Source organism: Carlito syrichta, unplaced genomic scaffold (assembly GCF_000164805.1).
Source record: "Carlito syrichta isolate Samal-C Ts95f unplaced genomic scaffold, Tarsius_syrichta-2.0.1 Scaffold305319, whole genome shotgun sequence".
Lineage (NCBI taxonomy): Eukaryota > Metazoa > Chordata > Mammalia > Primates > Tarsiidae > Carlito > Carlito syrichta.
Window position 1 is genome coordinate 407134 of NW_007249415.1, and position 19978 is coordinate 427111.

General features: G+C 49.6%; 1 protein-coding gene across 3 annotated transcripts in view; it reads left to right on the forward strand.

The window, feature by feature from the left end:
- The window catches only part of FAM207A (family with sequence similarity 207 member A), a 42862-nt gene that overhangs the window by 196 nt on the left and 22688 nt on the right, over window positions 1-19978 (forward strand). For all 3 annotated transcript variants that reach the window (XM_008061566.1, XM_021714186.1, XM_008061567.1), the window contains exon 2: window positions 8638-8746. In XM_008061566.1, coding sequence (XP_008059757.1) covers window positions 8638-8746 — 109 coding nt within the window. The remainder of the gene's footprint in view (window positions 1-8637; window positions 8747-19978) is intronic.

The following is a 19978-nucleotide window of genomic DNA, read 5'->3' on the forward strand; positions in this document are numbered from 1 at the left end:
GGCCGCCGTGGGCCGGGGGGCGCTCAGAGCCAGGTCGTGGCTCTGCGTGGGGCCCGGGAAGGCCCCGCAAAAGGTCCGCGACCCTAGGCCACCCTCGGGCTCTGCCGGTGTTTGTTTCCTGGCTGATGCGGCCTTCTGGGTTCGCGCAGTGTCATGGATTCCGAGGCTCCGTTCCCGTGGCTGCAGCCTTAGGAGGGTTGACTTGTGCCGCTACCAGGTGTGTAGAGAGAGCTAGAGAACCTCCCACTGCAGTACAAGATGCCACACGGATACAACAAAGGTTCCTTAAAATCTTCTTGCGCTCCCAGGAAAGGAAATTCTCAGTACTAAAGAAACACGGAGAGCAAACTGAAGTGAGACCCTGTCACCTTTAGCAGTCAGCTCTCTTTTCCCCCAGCCTACCAGCTCTAAACAACCACTGAACTACTTTCTTTATTCTGGACGTTTCATATGAATGGAATCATAGATTGTGACCTTATGTATTTGGCTCCTTGTACTTAATGTTTTCAGAATTTATCCAGGTTGTAGTATGTGTTGGTAATTCGATCCTTTTTAAAACTGAATAATATTCCACCTGTGTATAGACCACATTTTTAAAAAATCTAGATGCTGATCATTGAGCTGCCCTGGCAGCATTTGCTGGTGTCTGTAATGAAGGGGCTCTCATGGGAGTTGTAGAGAAGACATTGTTTGTTTATGGGCCATGGCTTAGGATCATACAACTGTCATCTACATGTTCTGACAATTAAGTTTGTGAGCTCATCCTAGAAAAAAGTGCTACATGCCTCATTGCTGAATATTACTGCAGTCAACTTTAAAGTACTCCCCTTGGGAACCTATGCACCAATGCCAGTGGCTAATCCACCCGTCAAAACTATTTGGGAACTCTTTCTTGAATGGCCATCAGAGCTGTCGTCACAAGAATATTTGAGTTTGAATTACAGCAACGAACAAGCATTAAGATTCTTGTTAAACTTGGCAAGAGTTGACATGAAATCAGAGACATGATAGTTCAAATTTATGAGACTAATACCATGAAGAAAATGGCAATGTACAAATGGATTAAACATTCTTCTGAGGGGAGAGAAAGCATCACTGATGAAGAGAAGTCTTGATGGCCAGTAACAAGCAGAACTGATGAAAACATTGCAAAAATTCATCGCATTGTGTGTCACAGCCATCAGCTGACCGTGAAAATCATAATAGAGCAAATAAACATCAATAGAGAAACAAGGAAATCTTAACTGAAAATCTTGACATGAGACAGATGTGTGCAAAAATGGTCCTAAGGGAACTTTTGCATCATGACAACGCGCCAGCTCACACAGCAGTCTATGAGGGAGTTTTAAGTTAGTAAACAAATAACTGTATTGGAACACCCTCTCTACTCACTTGACCTGGCCCCCAATGACTTTTTTTTTTACCTGAAGGTAAATATTGAAGATTAAAATGAAGACATTTTGGTGACATTCAGGACTTCAAGGGTGATATGACAGCTCTGAAGGCCATTTCAGAAAAAGAGTTCCAAAATTACTTTGATGGTAGACTATGCGCTGGCATTGGTGCATAGCTTCCCAAGGGGAGTACTTCAAAGGTGACTATAATGATATTTAGCAATGAGGTATGTAGCACTTTTTCTAGGATGAGTTTGTGAACTTATTGGTCAAACATCATACTAAGCATTTGCTGTGTGCTGGGACAGTGTACACCTTCAGGACAGCCCTAACCCTCATTTTACAGGTGAGAAATCTGAGAGTTAAATCAATCACCAAAGACACTCAGCTACTAAGTGGAAGAGCTGATGTTTAAACTCAATCTTCTCCCAGAGCCATTGCTTAAAAAGAAAGAAAGAAACACTTTCTTGTGTAGTTCGTGTCATAAAATTCATCCATCAGTCATTCTAGCAACCACTAATTTACTTTCTGTCTTTATAGATTTGCCTATTCTGCACATTTCATATAAGTGAAATAATACAATATGTGGCCTTCTGTGTTTGACTTCTTTTACTTAGCATGTTTTTAAGGTTCATCCTTGTAGCATTCTCTTTGTGGTATTAAGTTCTTTTTATGGTTGAATTATGTTTCGGTTTATGAGACTATACTATGCTTGGCTCATCATTTCAGTAGTTGATGGATATTTTGGTTGTTTTCACTTTTGGCTATCATAAATAATACTGCTGTGAATTTTCATGTACTGATTTTTCTGTGGACTTATGAAATGGAATTGCTGGGTCACCTGGTAGCTTTCTGGGGAACTGCCAGACTGTTTTCCACAGTGGTTGCACCATTTTATGTCCCCACTAGCAATGTATGAGGGTTCCAGTTTCTCCGTATCTTCATCAACACTTGTTATTATCCATCTTTTTAATTATAGCCATCTTAGTGGATGTGAGGTGTTATCTCATTGTCATTTTGATTTGCATTTTTCTAAGGGCCACTGATGTTGAGTGTCTTTTCATGAGCTTCTTGGCTATTTGTGTATCTTTCCAAGGTCTTTTGCCAATTTTTAAATTGGGTTCTTTGTCTTTTTGTTGCTGAGTTGTAAAAGTTCTTTATATGTTCTGAGTACTAAACCCTTATTATACCTTATTATATATATGGTTTGCAAATATTTTTTCTGATTTTATTGGTTGTCTTTTCAATCTGTTAATACTGTTTTTGGAAACACACATGTTTTTCATTTTTATGAAGTTCAGTTTATCTTTTTTCCCTTGTTGCTTGTGCTTTTGGCATCATATCTAAAAAACTGTTTCATCAAAGGACATCTGTTCTAATACTTTTATGGTTTAGGTGTTACATGGCATATGTTACAAGATTAAATAGTCTTTGATCCATTTGGAGTTAATTTTTATTTATGATGTGTGATATGGGGTCCATTTTCATTCTTTTGCATGTGGATGTCCAGTTGTCCCAGCACCATTTATTGAAAAGACTATTCTTTCTCCATTGAATAATCTTGGTACCTTGTCAAAAATCAATTGACCATAAATATATAGATTTTCTTCTGGACTCTCAATTCTGTTGAGAAATTGATCTTCTTTTCATTACCACATAGTCTTGATTACTGTAGCTTTGTGGAAGTTTTAAAATCAGGAAATGTAAAACTTAAAACATTGTTTTTCTTTTTCAAGTTTGTTGTGGCTATTTGTGTCCCTTGTATTTCCATATGAATTTTAGAATTAACTTGTCAATTTTTGCAAAAAAAGGGCAACTGGGATAGAGATTGTATCTAATATTTAAGATCACTTTGGGAAGTATTGACATCTTTGTGTGCGCGCGCGCGTGTGTGTGTGTGTGTGTTGGCATCTTAACAATATTAAGCCTTTTAGCCCATGAACAAGAGATGTTTTAACTATTTATTTATGTCTTCTTTAATTTCTCCAAAGTTTTGTAGTTTTTGGTGTATACCTCTTACAGTTCTTTTATTAAATTTATTTCTGAGTATTTTGTTATTGTTTTTTTTTTTTTTAGAAAGCAGGATTTATTAAAAGTAAAGAAAAGCTCCCACAGTGGGAAGGGACCCAAGGGGGTTGCCCGTATTCTGTCATTTTGATGCTATTATGAATTGCATTCTTATTTTTTATTTTTGGATTATTCATCACTGTTGTATAGAAATAAATTGAATTTTGTATATTGATCCCATATCCTGACACCTTGCTGAACTTGCTTATTAGTTTTTTTAGATTTCTTGGGAAACTTAGTCTTTTGTGAATTCCTTAAGATTTTCTGTTTACAAGATAGCTTTGCTTTTTCTTTTCCAATATAGACACCTGTTATTTCTTTACTTGCTTAATTGCTGTGGCTAGAATTCCCTGTACAATGTCAAATAGAAACTTTGGAGTGGGCATCCTTATCTTGTTCCTCATCTTGGTGGGAAAACATCTAGCCTTTCATCATTAAGTGTGATGTTTTCTGTGGGCTCTTTATGGATGTCTTTTAGTAGTTGATGTGGAGCTTACAATATATACCAACACTTGCTTCTGATGTATATGACTTAATTCCAGTGAGCTAGATAACTTTTACTCCTGTCTAGCTCTTTTCCCTTTCACTCTCTTGTTATGTTGTTATATAAAATATGTCTATGTTTCTTACAAACCCAATCATAAGTTATAATTATTCTTTTATGGTTATATGTTTATCTTTTCCAGCACTTTTTATGTTTTTTGTATGTGTGTAATTAATTGTCTGGTATCATTTGCTTTTGGCCTAAAAAACATCTTAGCATTTCTTGAAAGACCGATCTGCTAACAACACATTCTCTCAGCTTCCGTTTATCTGAGAATGTTTTCATTTTGTCTTCATTTTTGAAAGATAGTTTTGCTGGATATGCCGTTCTTGGTTGACTGTTTTTATTTTTTAGCACTTTGAACATGTCCCATTGCCTTCTGACCTCCTTGTTTCTGATTTGAAATCAGCTATTATTGGGGTTCCTTTTATATGCAATGAGTTGCTTTTCTTTTATTGCTTTCAAGCTTTTCTCTTAGCCTTTGCCTTAAACATTTTGACTATGATGAATCTTGGTGTGGAGCTCTTTGCATTTATTCTGTTGAAATTTGTTTATTCTTGGAGTTCACTGAGCTTCTTGCATGTGTAGGTTAATGTTTTATCAATGTGGCAAATTTTCACCCATTATTCCTTTGAGTATTTTTTTGCTGCCTCTTTCTGGCACTCTTCTTTCTCCTTCAGGTACTTCCATTGTAAATAATGGATATTGGTGTGCTTAATAGTGTCCCACTGCTCTAAGCCTCTGTGCATTTTTTTCCTAGAGCTCTGCTCATTTACTTTTTCTCTTTTCTTCAGATGGCATAATCTGTCTTTCTTTAGGTTTACTGATTCTTCTACCAGCTCAAATCTACTTTTGAGCCTCTCTATTGAAAGATTCCTCCTTTCTCTTATCTCTCTTTACTGATACTCTCTGATGTGAGAGTGTGATTATACTTTCCTTTAGTTCTTTGGCTTGGTCTCTTTTACTTATAATGGCTGCTTCAGTCTTTATTTGCTGAGTCCAACACCTGGACCCCTCAAAAACAACTACTATTGTCTGAGTTGTGCTTTCCTATTACTTTGAATGTATCATTTTCTGTTGTGGAAAATTGGACATTTAAGTATTGTAGTATGGAGGTTTTTTTGTTTTTTTTTTGAGTTGGAGTCTCACTCTGTCGCCCAGACTGGAGTGCAGTGGCCGCTTCTGGCCACCACAGCCTCGACCTGCTGGGCTCCGGCGATCCTTCCGCCTCAGCCTTCCAAGTAGCCGGAATTACAGGCATGCGCTACCATGCCCGGCTGATTTTTTTATTTATTGTAGAGATGAAGTCTCGCTGCCCAGGCGGGTCTCAAACCCACGGGCTTGGGCAATCCACTCACCTCAGCCTCCCAAAGGCACGGGATTACAGGCTGAGCCACCGAGCCCGGCTAGTACAGAGGTTTTGATGTTGCTTGGTCACTTTACTTGTTTGTCAACCTAGGTCTGAACCATGTGAGATCAGCTTTCTTTCCTCGCCTTATCGTGTGCTGCTTTTGAGGTGTCATCTCGTTTTGGGGGGGTTGTTGTTTTTCCTGTTTTTATCTTGTAGCCTGGCTACTTGGGTCAGCTTAAACCACTTACTGGTCAAAAATTGTTCTTTATTATTATTATTTGTAGAGATGAGGTCTTGCTGTGTTGCCCAGGCTTGTCTCGAACTTCTGGCCTCAAGCAGTCCTCCTTTCTCAGCTTCCCAAGGTGCTGGGATAATAGGTATTAGCCTCTGCACCCAGCCTGAAGATTGTTTTTACATCTCGTTGGCCAGTTGGGTTTTTGCCTTTTGCCATTGTATACCTCTGACTTGGAGGCTGCTGTCAAGTTCAGGGAGTTTATGTTTTTGACCCTCACACGGTCAAGAACTAGTAGCTTGGAAATTCCCTCTGCTCACTACTGGGGAAGGAGAGGAGTGCAGCCTTGGACTTGCATGCAGCCTCTAGACTGCCAGGAATGCTGCTTCCTGGGGTTGTTCCTGGGTCAGAGAGGCTTATTGTTCAGCAGGTGTTTGCTCAGAAGTTGTGCTTGAGCCCCATGCAGTGGGACTTTTGCCGGTGTTATGTTTGCCTGGGGAGTGCTGTGATGGGTGCAGCCTAGACCTTCGGCTTGCTTGTGACCTCAGGAGGGCTCTTGGCTGTGTTGTCTCTTGGTTTAGTCTGTTGCACCTTGCCTGGGCTGCTTCAGCATGGAACTGCTATACCCAGGAAGCGTGAATGCCTGCCCTCTGACTCCTTCACCACCTGAGCTCCTTCTTTCCAGCAGCACCCCTAGGCATGGCATTCTTCATAGGGTTCCAGATGCAGAGCTGTGGAGCTCCTCATGGCCTACCTTGGCTGGGCAGGATCTGTGTTAGAGCACCAGAAATGGGGCAGAGAACGCTTCAGCAGCTCTCAGATGATGTCCCTCTCTGCTGGTGAGGGGGGTACCCCTAATTTTTACGGGTCATCGACACCTTCATTCTGCTAATGAGCTGGAATGGGGCTGATCAAGGAGCCAGTGTTCCAAGGTCCCTCCCTGGGCAGAGCTTCTGCCCTAGGGTGGGGTGGAACAAGGGATTTCCAGTACCCTGGCCTCACCTGCTTGCATAGAGCCTAGTCTACATGATGGGGAGAGGGGGAGGACCATGACAGCCTGCCCTTCCCTTCCCAGACAGAATTATAGTCCCAGACTTGAGGGAGGGGTAGAGTTCCTGGGTGTGTCTCTAAGGGGGTGAAGGACAGGCCATGGCTGCTGCCTCTGCTGTTTCCAGTGAGATTTGTAACTTGCTCCAGTGAGGTGGTTGTCTGTTAGGGAGATAGTCTGCCACCCTCACTGCCAGCTCCTCAGCCCTGGCCTTCAGTTCCATGCTGGCCAGGCCAGGTGAGATTCCAGCAGCAGGCAAAATCCTGCTGAGCACAGGATGGCAGCCACAGTTATAAGGAAACAAGCCACCGTGAACCAGATCAGCAGGAGGAATGTGCATTGGAACTAGATAGACTGCTAAGAAATCAAGATAGACTTATCAGGTGGAGACTAGAAAATAAGTGTGTCTAAAAATATTAAAAACACAATTAAGGAATCATGTAAGAGGAAGGGACAAAATGCCTATAGAAAGACTAGGCCGATTTGGAGAAAAAAAGCAACAGAACTTGCATACATGGAAAATATGAGCTTGACTATGGAATGGATGGGTTTCTAATGATTTCTAATTTCTGATCAGATGACATTGCAATCTTTGAGACACTGAAACAATATAGCATCAGCATGTTTTATATTAAGATCCAAGCATGCATTTGAGATGTGAAGTGCCACTGTGGAAAACAGTGCCCAGTTACAGTGTGAAAAGCAGTTGCATGTATAAAAGTACACTTGGGATCCTGAAGACTGTCAGTCTGCCCCACCCCTGGGTGGTTCCTGTCTGCCCTTGAGTCCTTGGCCCAACTTCGCCTCCTCAGCCACCTATCTGCCTGCCCACCTGAAAACATCCCCAGCCTCCAGGCCACTCCCCTGTGTGTCTCTACTTTCTCATTTACTGACTTTCTGTCTCCTCTTGAGTCCTAAGAACCCTGGCTGCTCCCTCAGATACTCTGGATTGGGGCAACCAGGGAGCTGCAGGCCAGTCGGCACTCTTGGTGTTCTGCAGAGCTTCTTCCCCTACCACCATCCTGTCCTGCTTTCTGCAGCATTGGGGAGACTGCATTGCACCTTTTCCTTCGAGCCTCTTGGTTAGGCCTGAGATATGAACTCACATCAGACCAGGGGAAAGCATGCACATGTATTTAATGTATGTTTTACATGACATGGGCCTCAGGAGGTGAAGATCCATGGAAGCATCAGACATTCTCTGCTTCGTGCGGGTTGAGCCAAGAGAGGTGGTTGTGGAAAACTCACTAGATTGTGTGGGCCTGGAGGATGGAGTTGTCTTAATCATCTCTGCTTGACAGTTCTTCAGCTTTGACTTTGGTCCTTTATGATAAGAATGTGCTTTTCTTCTGGTGGAGAGAGGGCATCTTCTGTGTGGGAATTGTATCGCCTGCTTTCAGGAAAGAGAGTCAGAGTGCCCTTCTTATACTTGCTGTTTTTTAACTGCCTTCTGCCAGAGTGGTATATATGCAGTGATGCATTCTGCTGTCCTTGAGAAACCCTCCTTCGGTCAATGCTGTGGTCCCTGGGAAGGTCATGGGCTTGGGCTTGCTTGGGCTGGGTGGCATGGGAGTTGGGGCCCGGGATTCTGGCTTCTCACTGTGGTAGGAGATGACTTCAGAGGGTTTGAGGTCTCCTCACAGGGAGGAACGTAGCTCAGGAAGCAGCTGCAGATGAGACAGTGGCTGTGGAATAGAGAGTGTTGTGGAGGAGGGTGGGGAGCAAATGTGGACCCTGAGATGGTTGTTCACGGTTGGTACTGATCCTGGACCTGAGGCAGGGAGGAACTGGATTGGGACACCACCCACAGCCTTAGGGCTCCGAGGCCAGGGCTCCATTTGGGTGGGGAGGGTGCTTTCTCAGGGCCTCCTGGCTGGGGAGCAGGGGCCATTTTCTTGTGCATCCTCTTGCACCTTGGCGTCCTCTTGCACCTTGCGTCTCAGCCTGAACTGCAACAAGTCTCACGCCTCTTTTTTCTCTCCTTTTCATTGGGGACACTAGGACTGGACATTCGTCAGCACCAACATCTTTGCCAGGACCAAGATTGACCCCAGCGCCTTGGTGCAGAGGCTGGAACTGGATGCACAGAGCGTCACCTCTGTCAGGAGAGGTGAGGACAGGCCTGAGGAGGGCATGAGGTAGCCCACTTGAGAACTTTCAGGGTCACTGTATGCTTTGTCTTTGAGTGCTGGGTTCCTGCTCTCTGCTTCCCAGGATGGTCCCACAGGAGATTGTGGTTTTGGCTTTGCCCTAGGCTGCGTCTCACCTCCTCCTGGGTACGTAGTACCTGCTGCTGTTAGGAGCACCTGGCAGGTGGCCAAGTGGGACCTGGGCCATGGGAACTTGGGCTTCTTTGGTGACGAACAGGATGGAACCATTTTCTCCATCCTCACTGATTTCCTGTTTGTCTGCATATTTGGGCAGTTTTGATCACTTTTCTTAAATTTGAATGAGCGCTTCATGTACTCTCTAGAGCAGGGGTCCCCACACCCTGGGCTACAGACTGGTACTGGTCCGTGGCCTGTTAGGAACCAGGCCGCATAGCAAGAGGTGAATGGTGGGTGAGTGGAGCTCCGCCTTCTGTCAGATCAGCGGCAGCTTTAGATTCTCATAGAAGCATGAACCCTTTTGGGAACTGTGCATGTGAGGGATCTAGGTTGCATGCTTCTTATGAGAATCTAATGCCTGCTGATCCCACCCCCTGCCCTGGGGCAGTTTTCCATGGAAAAAACCGTCTTTCATGGAACCAGTCCCCAATGCTAAAAAGGTTGGGGATCACTGCTCCTTATCATTTCATGCAGTAACTCTTTCAGGGGTTTTAGGGTAGCCATGAAACCAGACGAGTCATCCCTCTGGAGCTGATGACCCGCATGCCATTGTGTTTATGTTTCTCTGACCGGACTCACCTGGGTTAGTTTCCTTCTCATTCTCTCTCAGCTACTTTAACAGCACTGCTTTGGAAGTAGACCCTCCTTTACTCTCATTTTGAGACAGGCTTTATTGTGTGTCAGCTGAATGCAAAGGTGATGCATGTGGGGCCCTGTCCTCGCGGCCAACCTTCTATCCTCTTGTGACCAAGCAGCCTTTCAGTTTCTTTAGTACGTGCTCTAAGATCCCATGAGGCTGTGGTGAGTCTTGTCCCTCAGCAGGCTGCTTCCTCGGCCTCCCTCCCTCCCTTCCTCCCTCCCTCCCATGTGCCCTGCCTGTTGGGACACCACCCAGGAAGGTGTCCCTGGTCTCTTGACCCTGTGCAGACTGAGCACCCACAGAGTGGGGGCATAGGAGCTGACCCCTCCTGGAGAGAAAGCCTACTAGATGTGGGAGGGTGGGGAGGGGACATCTTGGCTCACAGAATGCCAGTTTTCTCGTTAGCCCCCTTATAATTGGCCTTCTCAGTGGGTGTCACAATTGTTCTTCTCAGTGGATGTCACAATGGTCCTTCTCTGTAGGTGTCATAGTTGTCCTTCTCTGTGGGTGTCACAGTCATTGTTTTCCATGGGTATCACAGTCATTGTTCTCTGTGGGTGTCACAGTCATCCTCATAGGGGTCACAGTCGTCTTCCTCTATGGGTGTCACAGCCATCCTCTTCTGTGGGTGTCACAGTCATCCTACGTGGGTATCACAGTCATTGTTCTCTGTGGGTGTCACAGTTGTCCTTCTCTGTGGGTGTCACAGTCACCTTTCCCTGTGGGTGTCATATCATCTTCTTCCATGGGTGTCACAGTCATTCTCCTCCATGGGTGTCATGGTCATCCTCCTCTGTGGGTGTCACAGTCATTCTCCATGGGTATCACAGTCATCCTTCCCCATGGGTGTGATAGCTGTCCTCCTCTGTGTGTGTCACAGCCATCTTCTGTGGGTGTCACAGTCATCTTCCTCTGTGAGTGTGACAATCATCCTCCATAGGTGTTAGTCATTCTTCCCCATGGGTGTCACAATTGTCTTCAGTAGGTATCAGTTTTTTTATGTGGATGTCAAAGTAGTCCTCCGTGGGTGTCACAGTCATCCTCTGTGGGTTTCACAGCCATCTTCTGTGGGTTTCACAACTAGCCTTCCCGGTGTCACAGCTGTCGTTCTCCGTGGGTGTCACAGTCCCTCTCCACGGGTGTCATTGTTGTCCTCAGTGCATGCCAGTTTTTCTCAGTGGGTGTCACAGTCATCCTTTCTGTGGGTGTCACAATTATCCTTCTCTGTGTCACAGTTATCCTCAGTAGGTATCAGTCATCCATCTGTGTGGGTGTCACAGTCTTCAGTGGGTGTCACAGTTGTCCTCTGTGGGTGTCACAGTCGTCCTCCTCAGTGGGTATCACCATCGGCCTTCTCAGTGTGTGTCACAATTGGTCTTCTAAGTGTGTGTCATGGTTTTCTTTCTTTGTGACTGTTACAGTCATCATTTTAAGTGACTCAGCAGATGATGGAAATGTATCTCTGAGCTCTGTGGGGTCCCTCAGCTCAGACTGACCAAGCTGGATCAGAACCTGGTCATCTGCTGGCAAGCACTGGGCTCTTGGCCCCTTGTTGTGGGACTTGTCACTTCCATCCAGAGGCAAGCGGTGCTGTTACCATATGGTTTTTAGTTCTGCAGTGGCTGACACGTGTCCCATCAGTCCAAGCCATCTGGATGGAGGCCTGGGAGCATCTGACTCAGAAGAGTCTTCGCCTTCCCACTCACTAAAAGAATGGGGCTGCAGCAGAGGCATAGCCAGGCTCCCTGGGCTCTGGGACCCAGTCCTGGGGTCTGTCTCTGTCTGCTTCTGTGGACTCCAGCCAAGGATCCAGCAGATAGAGTAGAAACCATGGCTGAGGGTGTCCCCAGCAGTATTTGGAGGGAGTAGAGTGGACGGAACCCTTACTTGTCCTGTGTTTGAGCCCTGAGGCAGCTCTGATAGCTGCTAGATGCTAGGGAATCTGTTACCTGTCCAGAGCCATCACCCCACTGTCTGTCAGGCAGGCACAAAGCTGTTGGGCAGTCTGTAGAGCTGGGACTCCAGGCTGGTCAGCTACATGGCTAGCACAGGTCAGTGAGGTGCTGCAAAGACAGGAAAACCTACCCCTGCACCCTACATTCAGAGCCAAGAGGTGAGTGTCCCCATCTAGGAATGAGTGGGAGTGACAGGGCCCTGGGCCCTGCTGCAGGGTTCACTTCATGACATCGTAGTCCCCTCCCATGACCCTCCCCTCCCCTTTTCCTGCACACGAGGGCACTAAGGCTGTGTGCTCACTGTTGGGGTGGCCTTGGGATAGCACCAGCATCACCAGGCCATCCTTAGAATGCAGATTACCTGGTCCCACCCCAGTCCTGCTGACCGTACTTCAGTGCTCTTCAGGGCTCCTGAGGCTAGAGGCCCTGCCTCAGAGTCCCACAGTACAGGAAGTCCCTCCCATATCCTGTTTCTAGCAGAGATCCTGAAGTCCATGTGGGGCCCTCTTGCCTCTGTCTGAGCTGTGCATAGTCCTTTCTGGTCTCCTGGTTCTTGCAGCAGGGCTGGGCATCAAGCAAATCTGGGAGCCTGTACCCACTCGCATGTCCAGGACTCAGCAGGGAATGTGGTCACCCTGCACTTCCTGCTGAATCTAGATGTTTAGAGAATTCCAGGCCACCTTGACCAAGACAGGTGGTGCTGACTTCCCAGGCCTTAGGATGGTGACCACAGAATCACTCCCCAAGAAAGAAACTTGGGGAAGACCTTCCTTCCCTCTTCTCAGGAGGTTGGGATGCCCAGAGATCAGTTTCCATCTTGACAGCCTAGGGGGCTGTGGAAACCATGGGTGACAAAGGGAAAAGGCCCGGGTTGTGGGTGAGAGCTTGGAGCACTAGCTGGGGAGGTTGAGCATGTGGCCTATGATTGGCAGACTGTGAGTGCTAGGATGGAGCAGGAGCCCTAGTTTGGGAACTATAGGCTTCAGGGGGGGCAGGTGGTTAGGAGCCTGGGCCTGGGGTTCTGCTGCTCACCAGCTGGGAGCTTCTACCTGGGCTCTTGATAGCTCTGGGCCTGTGCTTTGTGTCTGTCAAAGGAGGTAGCAGTCATGTTTGTCTCTTAAGTTCTGGCAGTTTTGAGACTGTTAGCAGATGTGAAACGTTTAAATGGTGCAGGGCATCAGTGCGTGCTTGATGAAGGTTGTGTGGAACCTTCCACAACCAACCACATTCTGTTACTCCTGCCAATTCCCAAGTGGGGAGGCTGACTGGCAGTGAGACGGGGACCCGTGGCCTGGAGTGGGGTCAACCCTGTTTCCTTGCTCCCAAGTTATATGTTGTGTGTGCTCTCTGACCCTTGGTCCCTTTGTCCAAAAAGTGGTGACAGGCCCACCTCATGGATGCTGAGGGTTATCTATGCATCTAGAAAGATCCAGGCTCATTGAATAAATATGGGTTTCCCACTTCTCTCCAAGGAGGACCTGGTGAAGTGACCAGGCCAGGGAACCCAGAGGACTGTGTGCCTTCTCCTCAGGACAGCTTAAAGTGACTGTGGTCCCCTAAGTCACACGTGCACTCCCTCCCAACAGGCCCTGCGTGACTATCCCTGGGGGCACATGTGGGTCCCACTGTTCTCCTGCTCTGTTCTGAGCTTCTCAGAGCTCCTGCAGCTACCAGGTTCTCCACACTGTGACCTCTTTCCCTTCTTTTCTGGAAAGTCCCTCTAGCTTTATGCCCTGTGGCTTGGCCCATTCCCTAGCTCACCTGCCACACTGCCTGCCCCCTTTCTGCAGGCCATACGTGTCCATATGCCTTGGGGTCCCCTGTGGGTGGCAGGTTTGCCTCCCCACCATGCTTGCCTCTTCAGCTTCTGGATTTGGTATTAATTGCCTGGCTCCTGGATGGTCAGCATCCTGACATGGCAGGTGGAGGGTAGGCCTCCTGCTGGGGGCAGACACAAGTCATTTGGAGAGCTGCACCCTGGGACCTGCCTGCCTGACTGTGAAGCTTCGGTGGTCTATAGGTGCCTGCCTGCTTAGATTAGTGCAACACCTTCCCCGTGCCTAGTCCTTGTCCTCGGCAAAGGCAGAAGTAGCTCTGTGCTTGTATCTGGCCAGTAGCTGTGGTGGCCCAGCTGGTGTGGCCAGAGGAGGGGCGCAGGCTGTGCCCGTCACCCAGTAGACAGGTGCCTGCCATGGGCTTCCCCACACTCATGTGCCCACTTGTACCCTCCCTATCCCCCATGTGCCTGTAGCCTCTGGGAGTGGTGGCACCTGCTAGTCCCTGTGGCCCCTTCTCCCCATATGCCTGCCTGTACCCTTCCCATCCCCCATGTGCACATATGTACCACCTCCCCCCATAGCCTCTAGAGTGATGGGACCTGCTAGTCTGTGTCCCCTCCTCTCTACATGTCCGCTTGAACCCTCCCCACCCTCATGTACACATACACACTCTCTTCCCCCCTAGTCCCCACCCCATAGTCCCTGGAAGTGATGGGACCTGCTAGTCCCTGTGGACTGGTGGTGGCATCTTTCCTTTCTGTCCTGTAGCCTTGAGTTCTCAGCCAGCCTGGAAGCTAAATCTGTCCCTCTTGCCCCCTAGGCCGGCCTCCATCACAGGCAGGGACCCTGCATCCTGGGAGGGCCCTGCTGAGCTTTATGGTTTCACCTGCTGGGGCTGGGGGTGTGGGTACAGAGCGTTCCCTTCCCCCTCAGCTCCCCATTCCCCTGAAGCAAAACTCGTCTTTGCCCATCATGAACCCCCATGGAAAGTGGCTCCTAGCTGCTGTCTTTGGGTAGGGGTTGAGGGCTGTGGCAGACCTAGGGTAAGCACCCCGACTCCTGTGCTTCTCTACACTCAGTGCCACCTTGCTGTATGCACATCTCCGGCCAGCACATCAAACCTATGTGGGACACCCTGGCCTGATACATGGCTGCAGTGTGCTGCCTGGTGACAGCATCCATAGGCCTTGAACACGAAGGTAATACTTGGCATCAGGTGCCTCTTCTTTTTGATTTATATTCCTTCATGTCAGAAAGTTGCACAAAGTGAGCCTACTTCGTTCTCAGACAAGACCCTGGCTCTGGCGTTGGCAGCACAGGCAAGGCCTGTTAGGAGGACCACCTAGTGTGGACTATGGAACCGGCAGGATGGGGGCTCCTGGAGCCTAGTGCAGGAGGGGGCATGTGTGCATCACTGGAGGTGGAGCTCGCAGTACACTGGATTTTGGGGGTTATCCAGAGGCCATGGTGGAAACTAATCTGAGGGGGTGCCAGGCCGTGGTGCAAGAGCACCTGGAGCTCACGCACCCAGCTGGTGGGGCTGGCTCTGCCAGTCAGGACAGACCTTGCCTAAGTGATGGTACCTATTCAGACCCTGATGCCCATCCTACCCCCCAGTAAAACTAGAGTAATATGGTGTCCCCAACTGCTGCTGCTGGGCTGACCCTGGACTTCTCTGTCTTGCCACGCGCTGGTCTGCCCAGCAGAGGGCAGCAGAGCTTCCTTTCTAGGTCTGCCTGGGTGTGGGCCAATGTCCCGGGCGCCTTGCCTAACAGACATGGGAGGGTTAAACCCCTCACACAGAATGGAGTCTGAAGGATAGAGAGTGGTCTCTGGAGATTTTTAAATAAAATAGCCCCTAGAAGACCTTTTTCTGCAGCTGTGAAGTCACGAATGTGACAAAGACCACACAGAATGTATCTTATCCATTACTTATCTCACCGCCAGAGTTAAACAGGACCTACCAGCAAGTGGGTACATGAAGACTGTCTATGGACGCCTCTTGGTGGGTCCCCGGTCTTGGTGTAGCTCCGTTTGTGTCTGTAAGTGGGTATGTGAAGACTGCTGTGGACTCATCTTAGTGGGTCCCCTGGCCTCAGTGGGTGCCCTGGACTGCTGTGGACACATTTCAGTGAGTCCCCTGGCCTCAGTGGGTCCCTTGTCTCTGTGCATGTCCACTGTTGTGGGTCAGTGTGGAGCTGGGAGTAGGGCCTTGGCCTTACCTGTGCTCCCATGTAGGGTATGGCCTTACCAGGCATCCTGTGAGCCACGCGTTGTTGAGACACTAGACCAGGGATCGACAGGCATGGCCCATGTGGGTCTGGTGGGTGAGCATCTATGCATGGCCTTCCTGGTGGTGTTTCTTGGGTGGTCACATAGTCGTGTCATGCGGGGAAGTGTGTGTTTTGGCCACGTGTTCTGGCTATTTCCTTCTCCATCTTAGCCATGAGCTCCCGTCCTCCCTCACCTCCTCCCTGGCTGCCCTAGGATGTCTGTGGTCTGTGATCAGTTCCTTCATCCAAAAGAAGTGAGACCAAGGGGTGCCTCCGAGGGTTCATTCCTGTAGAGTTTTGAGTACAGAGGCCCGAGCAGGTGACCCCACCCCTCCTGCCCTGGAGCACGTGGCAGCGATTCAGCACACATGCAGCAGGCTAAGCCTTCATCGGATTAAAGTTGCCTGTTGGATTTAAGGCCATAAAGATGCTTTAAACACACAGCAGTAGAAGATCACACAGGGGAAGATTTGTTTGGGTTCAGCTGGACCCTCCTGTGAGCTGCCCACTTGTCTTGTGTGCCCTAACAGGACTTGACCCTATTTGCTCAAGTTTGTGATGAGACCATGACTGGTGTCATCCTGGGTCCTGGGTACAGAAGAGATTCCCAGCCTGTTGGTAGCGTTGAAGCCCACGGCTGTACATGGCCCACATCTTGCTGGGCAGAAGCCTCCCCACACAGGGAGATGGAGGCCAGTGGGGAGGGCAGGTGCATGAGGCTCTGGTTTGCTGGAGCCTGGAGAGACAGGAGGACAGGCTATGGACATGGCCCTCAGCCCCCCTGTTCACACGCTGGCTCCACCGGTGCTGAGCCACCATTAAGGTCAATGTGCTGAGTCTCCACACGTCACCCCCAAGCAACTGTGTCCTTCCTCACTGCCTCTACCATGCCTGTGCTGGAGACTTGGAAGTTAGGGCCCAGTCTCTGCCTAGAACTGCTTTTGGGAGCATAATATCTCATAGTTGGAGAGCAGTGCATACTCACACATGATGGGAAAGACAGGCAGACCTGGAAGATGAGCACCTGGTCCTGCCTCAGAGCTACCTGCTGTACCTGGGTCTGTGAGCACCATGCTTGTCCATGCGTCACCTAGGCTGCTGCTTGTGACCATCACTAACCCACGTGGGGTGTCTTGGGAAGATGCCCTGCTACTCGTCTTCCAGGCAGTGTCCACTGGTTGCACTCGGTTGTCATGGACCCTGGCACAGACCTGCCATCTGGGACCTGCTGCTCACCCCCTTTGAGGCTTGGATCACTGCCCCTTCCTGTTCTTGACAATGGCCAGCAGCTTTACAGGCCTTGCAGGGGAGTGGGGGGACACCTCATATCATCTCAGGTGTGATATTTAAGCAGTTTCTGGAATTATTTTCTGGAACTTTTACATCAGGGAGTATGGTCTGGTCGCCATGGACCTAGAGGTCCCCAGGTGACTGCTTTCTTACCAGAAGGCTGCTCCAGGTCCTTCTCCATAGTCTGTGCCCAGCTGCTTCAGAGCTGCTCTTGCAAGAGGGGATGCTGTGCCTAACTGTGCCCAGCAAAGGTCTTTTGACCTGGTGGACAGTTGGGGTGACATTGTCTGTCAGGGTTCCCTTTGTTTGGGGTGCTGTGCGGGTATCTGCTGTTTGCTTGGACACCCTCCTGGTAGGCAGACAGGGGAGGTATCTAAGCATGTGAGTGGCTATTTCTAAGCCTGCACTGGTCTGCAGTGACTGGAGCTATTTCAGTTCCTGGCATGCTCTGCTGTGTCTGTGGCCCAGCTGGCGGCATCCTGCTGCAGCATCTGCACATCACTGTCACTGGAAACTAGGGCCAGGTGAGCAGGGAGGGGCCAGGCCTGTGTACCATACCCGCGACATTCGCTCACTCCAATTCCTGCAGTGCCATCCCGAGACTGGTGGGTCCCAAGGCTCCTCCCTGGCGGCCTTTCTTGTCTTCCCTCTGGCATCCACACAGTGTGCTCCCCAAATCCATGAGACGCTCACGTTGGTGTCCTAGGTCTGGTCCTCAGACCCTGTGCCCCTGAGGACACCGTTCCTAACATGAAATGACACCTGAGTGCCCTCCCCTGTGGGTTTGTCATTGGCCTTCTATGTCTAGGGACCCTGTGCAGGCTGCTGGTGGTACCCGTGAGCGGCTGTGACCTCAGGGCTGGTGTTCAGCCCTGTGTCAGCTGGGAAGCACATGTTGGCCACATCTCGGGAAGGGTGGGCTGTTATTGTGAGGGCAGGTTACAATGGCCCTTCATAAGGTCCCTTTGGCTGGGGCCTCCAGAGGTGCAGTGGCTGTGCCTCCTGCTCTGCCAGGGTGATGCCCTGCAGAGCTGCTTGGTGTGTGACAGTGCTGACTTGAGTGCAGGCGTCATTTCTGGCCTGGGGGCCTTGGACGCCTGTCTCTGCTGACTAGGAGTGGAGCAGTGACCTGGAGTGCACTCTTTCCATGTTGGATGGTAGAGTTTGAGCAGGTGCATGGGCAGGTCAGGATGTGCCCTTGATCGTGTGGCCTTGCAGGAGGTCAGAGTGCCCTTGTCTGCACCGCCTTGGCTCATAGCATCTCTGCTGGTGCCCTGCTGGTGTTACACTGCCTCATCTCTCCCATTGCAGTGACAGCACAGTCCCCTGGGACCCTCCCTGGGGTGCCTACCATGCTCAGGCCTAGCAAACCTCGGCTGCACTTAGACACCTCACTGAATCCACCCAGTCCTGATAACTGGACTCTTTTGGGTATTCTACGTACACAGCCATGTCATGTGTGTAGACAGTGGCAGTTTCATCTCTTGCTTGCCCATTTGTATGCCTTTTACACATTTCTCTTGTCTCATTACCCAGGTCAGGTGCTTGGTAGGACAGCAAGAGGTGGTGCCCCACCAGGAGCACATCCAGTAATTCCCACAAGCTGTGCTGCCTGGAGAGTCCTGGAGCATCCTTGTGAGGCTGGGAGCTGCCATCAGGATTGGGTGTGGGTTCATTAGAAGCCTGTTGAGATCGTCATGTGAGGTTTCTACAGAGCCTATGGGACTCCGTGTCTTCTTGTGGGTAGGCTATGGAGAGAGCCAAGCAGGCAACCAAGTGGCAGTTGTCCCACCTGGGCCCTGTCTCTCTGGGTAGATGTTGAACCCCTCCCAGGCCTGAGTGGCTTGGAGTGGGACTGCCAAGTAGCACTTGGGGAAGTCCCAAAGGTTGTGGGTTTGTCTGCGGTCCTGAGCACCCATCCCAGGTCCTGAGAGAAAGAACCATTTGCCTTTTCTCAGACCCACAGAGGTGGGCACTGGGACCTGTGGTGGGCATACTCTTTTGCCATCTGTAGCCCTAGCCATGCCTCATTATGAGGGCTTTCTTGTGGTGGGGACATTGTGGCAGGGTACAGGGCACAGAGGATGGAGCCTATCCACAGCAGGAGCAGTGCACAGCTGCCCCTGCCCTTCCTCTATGCACCCTCTATGCTCTCAGGCTTGCTTGACAGAACACATGGTCTTGTCTATACTGTCAGTTCTGGAGAGTTTGCTTATCCTGAGCTTTCTGGTGGGCTATGTGGTGCTTCAGGCCAGCCCAGTCTGCCCCAAGCATGGCGCTCCAGGTACCCATTCCGAGTTCCAGGTCTCCGCTTAAGAGGCTCTGGCTGGGATGACTGCCCAGATATAGGCACCACTGCTATCATTTTGCCATTAGTTAGACGTGCTTGGGGACCTCCTGTCCCCATGATGGGATCTGGGGTCTGTGTGACCCTGCCAGGGACCAAAGAGTCTTGTGTGGTCTCACCTGGTACGTCCTCTCTGCACAGGTATTCTGCTGTAACTGCGTGTGGAGTGACTTGTCTTGCTGTGTATTGTATGCTTGCTGTCGGTTTAGAAACCAGAGTAGCCCAGACAGACGTCACCTGGGCCCCTGTCTCCCTTGGGGCCAGAGGGTGTTAGGAAGAAAAGGACGTGCTAGCTGCTTGCCCACCATAACCCAGTGTGCGGAGTTCTAGCTCTTAAAATGTCCCAAGGCTTGTGACAGGCAGTTGTGAACCCTCATCAGGGCCAACCCAGAGAGCGCTCCTTGGGCCTGGACAGAGGCAGCAGCTTGGTAAGCTGTGGGGCCTGGGGGCTTCGAGGCTTGCAAGGTGGGGCCACTGCTCGTGGCCCAGGCAGCCTCACTGCAGCCTCCACATCCAGGCCTTATGCTGCAGGACCCCTGGGATCATGGCAGTGGGGCTAGAACTCCCTGGGCCCAGGGGGAGGATCACGGCCAGGTCCTGCCCTGGCCTGCCCCGCATTTTCTTCATTCCAGCATCATGCAGTCTCCTGTTTGAGTCAGTTTCCACTGATCTTGGGTGTTTTTTTTTTGTTTTTTGTTTTTTCCCAAAATTGCAGACACATTGCAGGAGTAG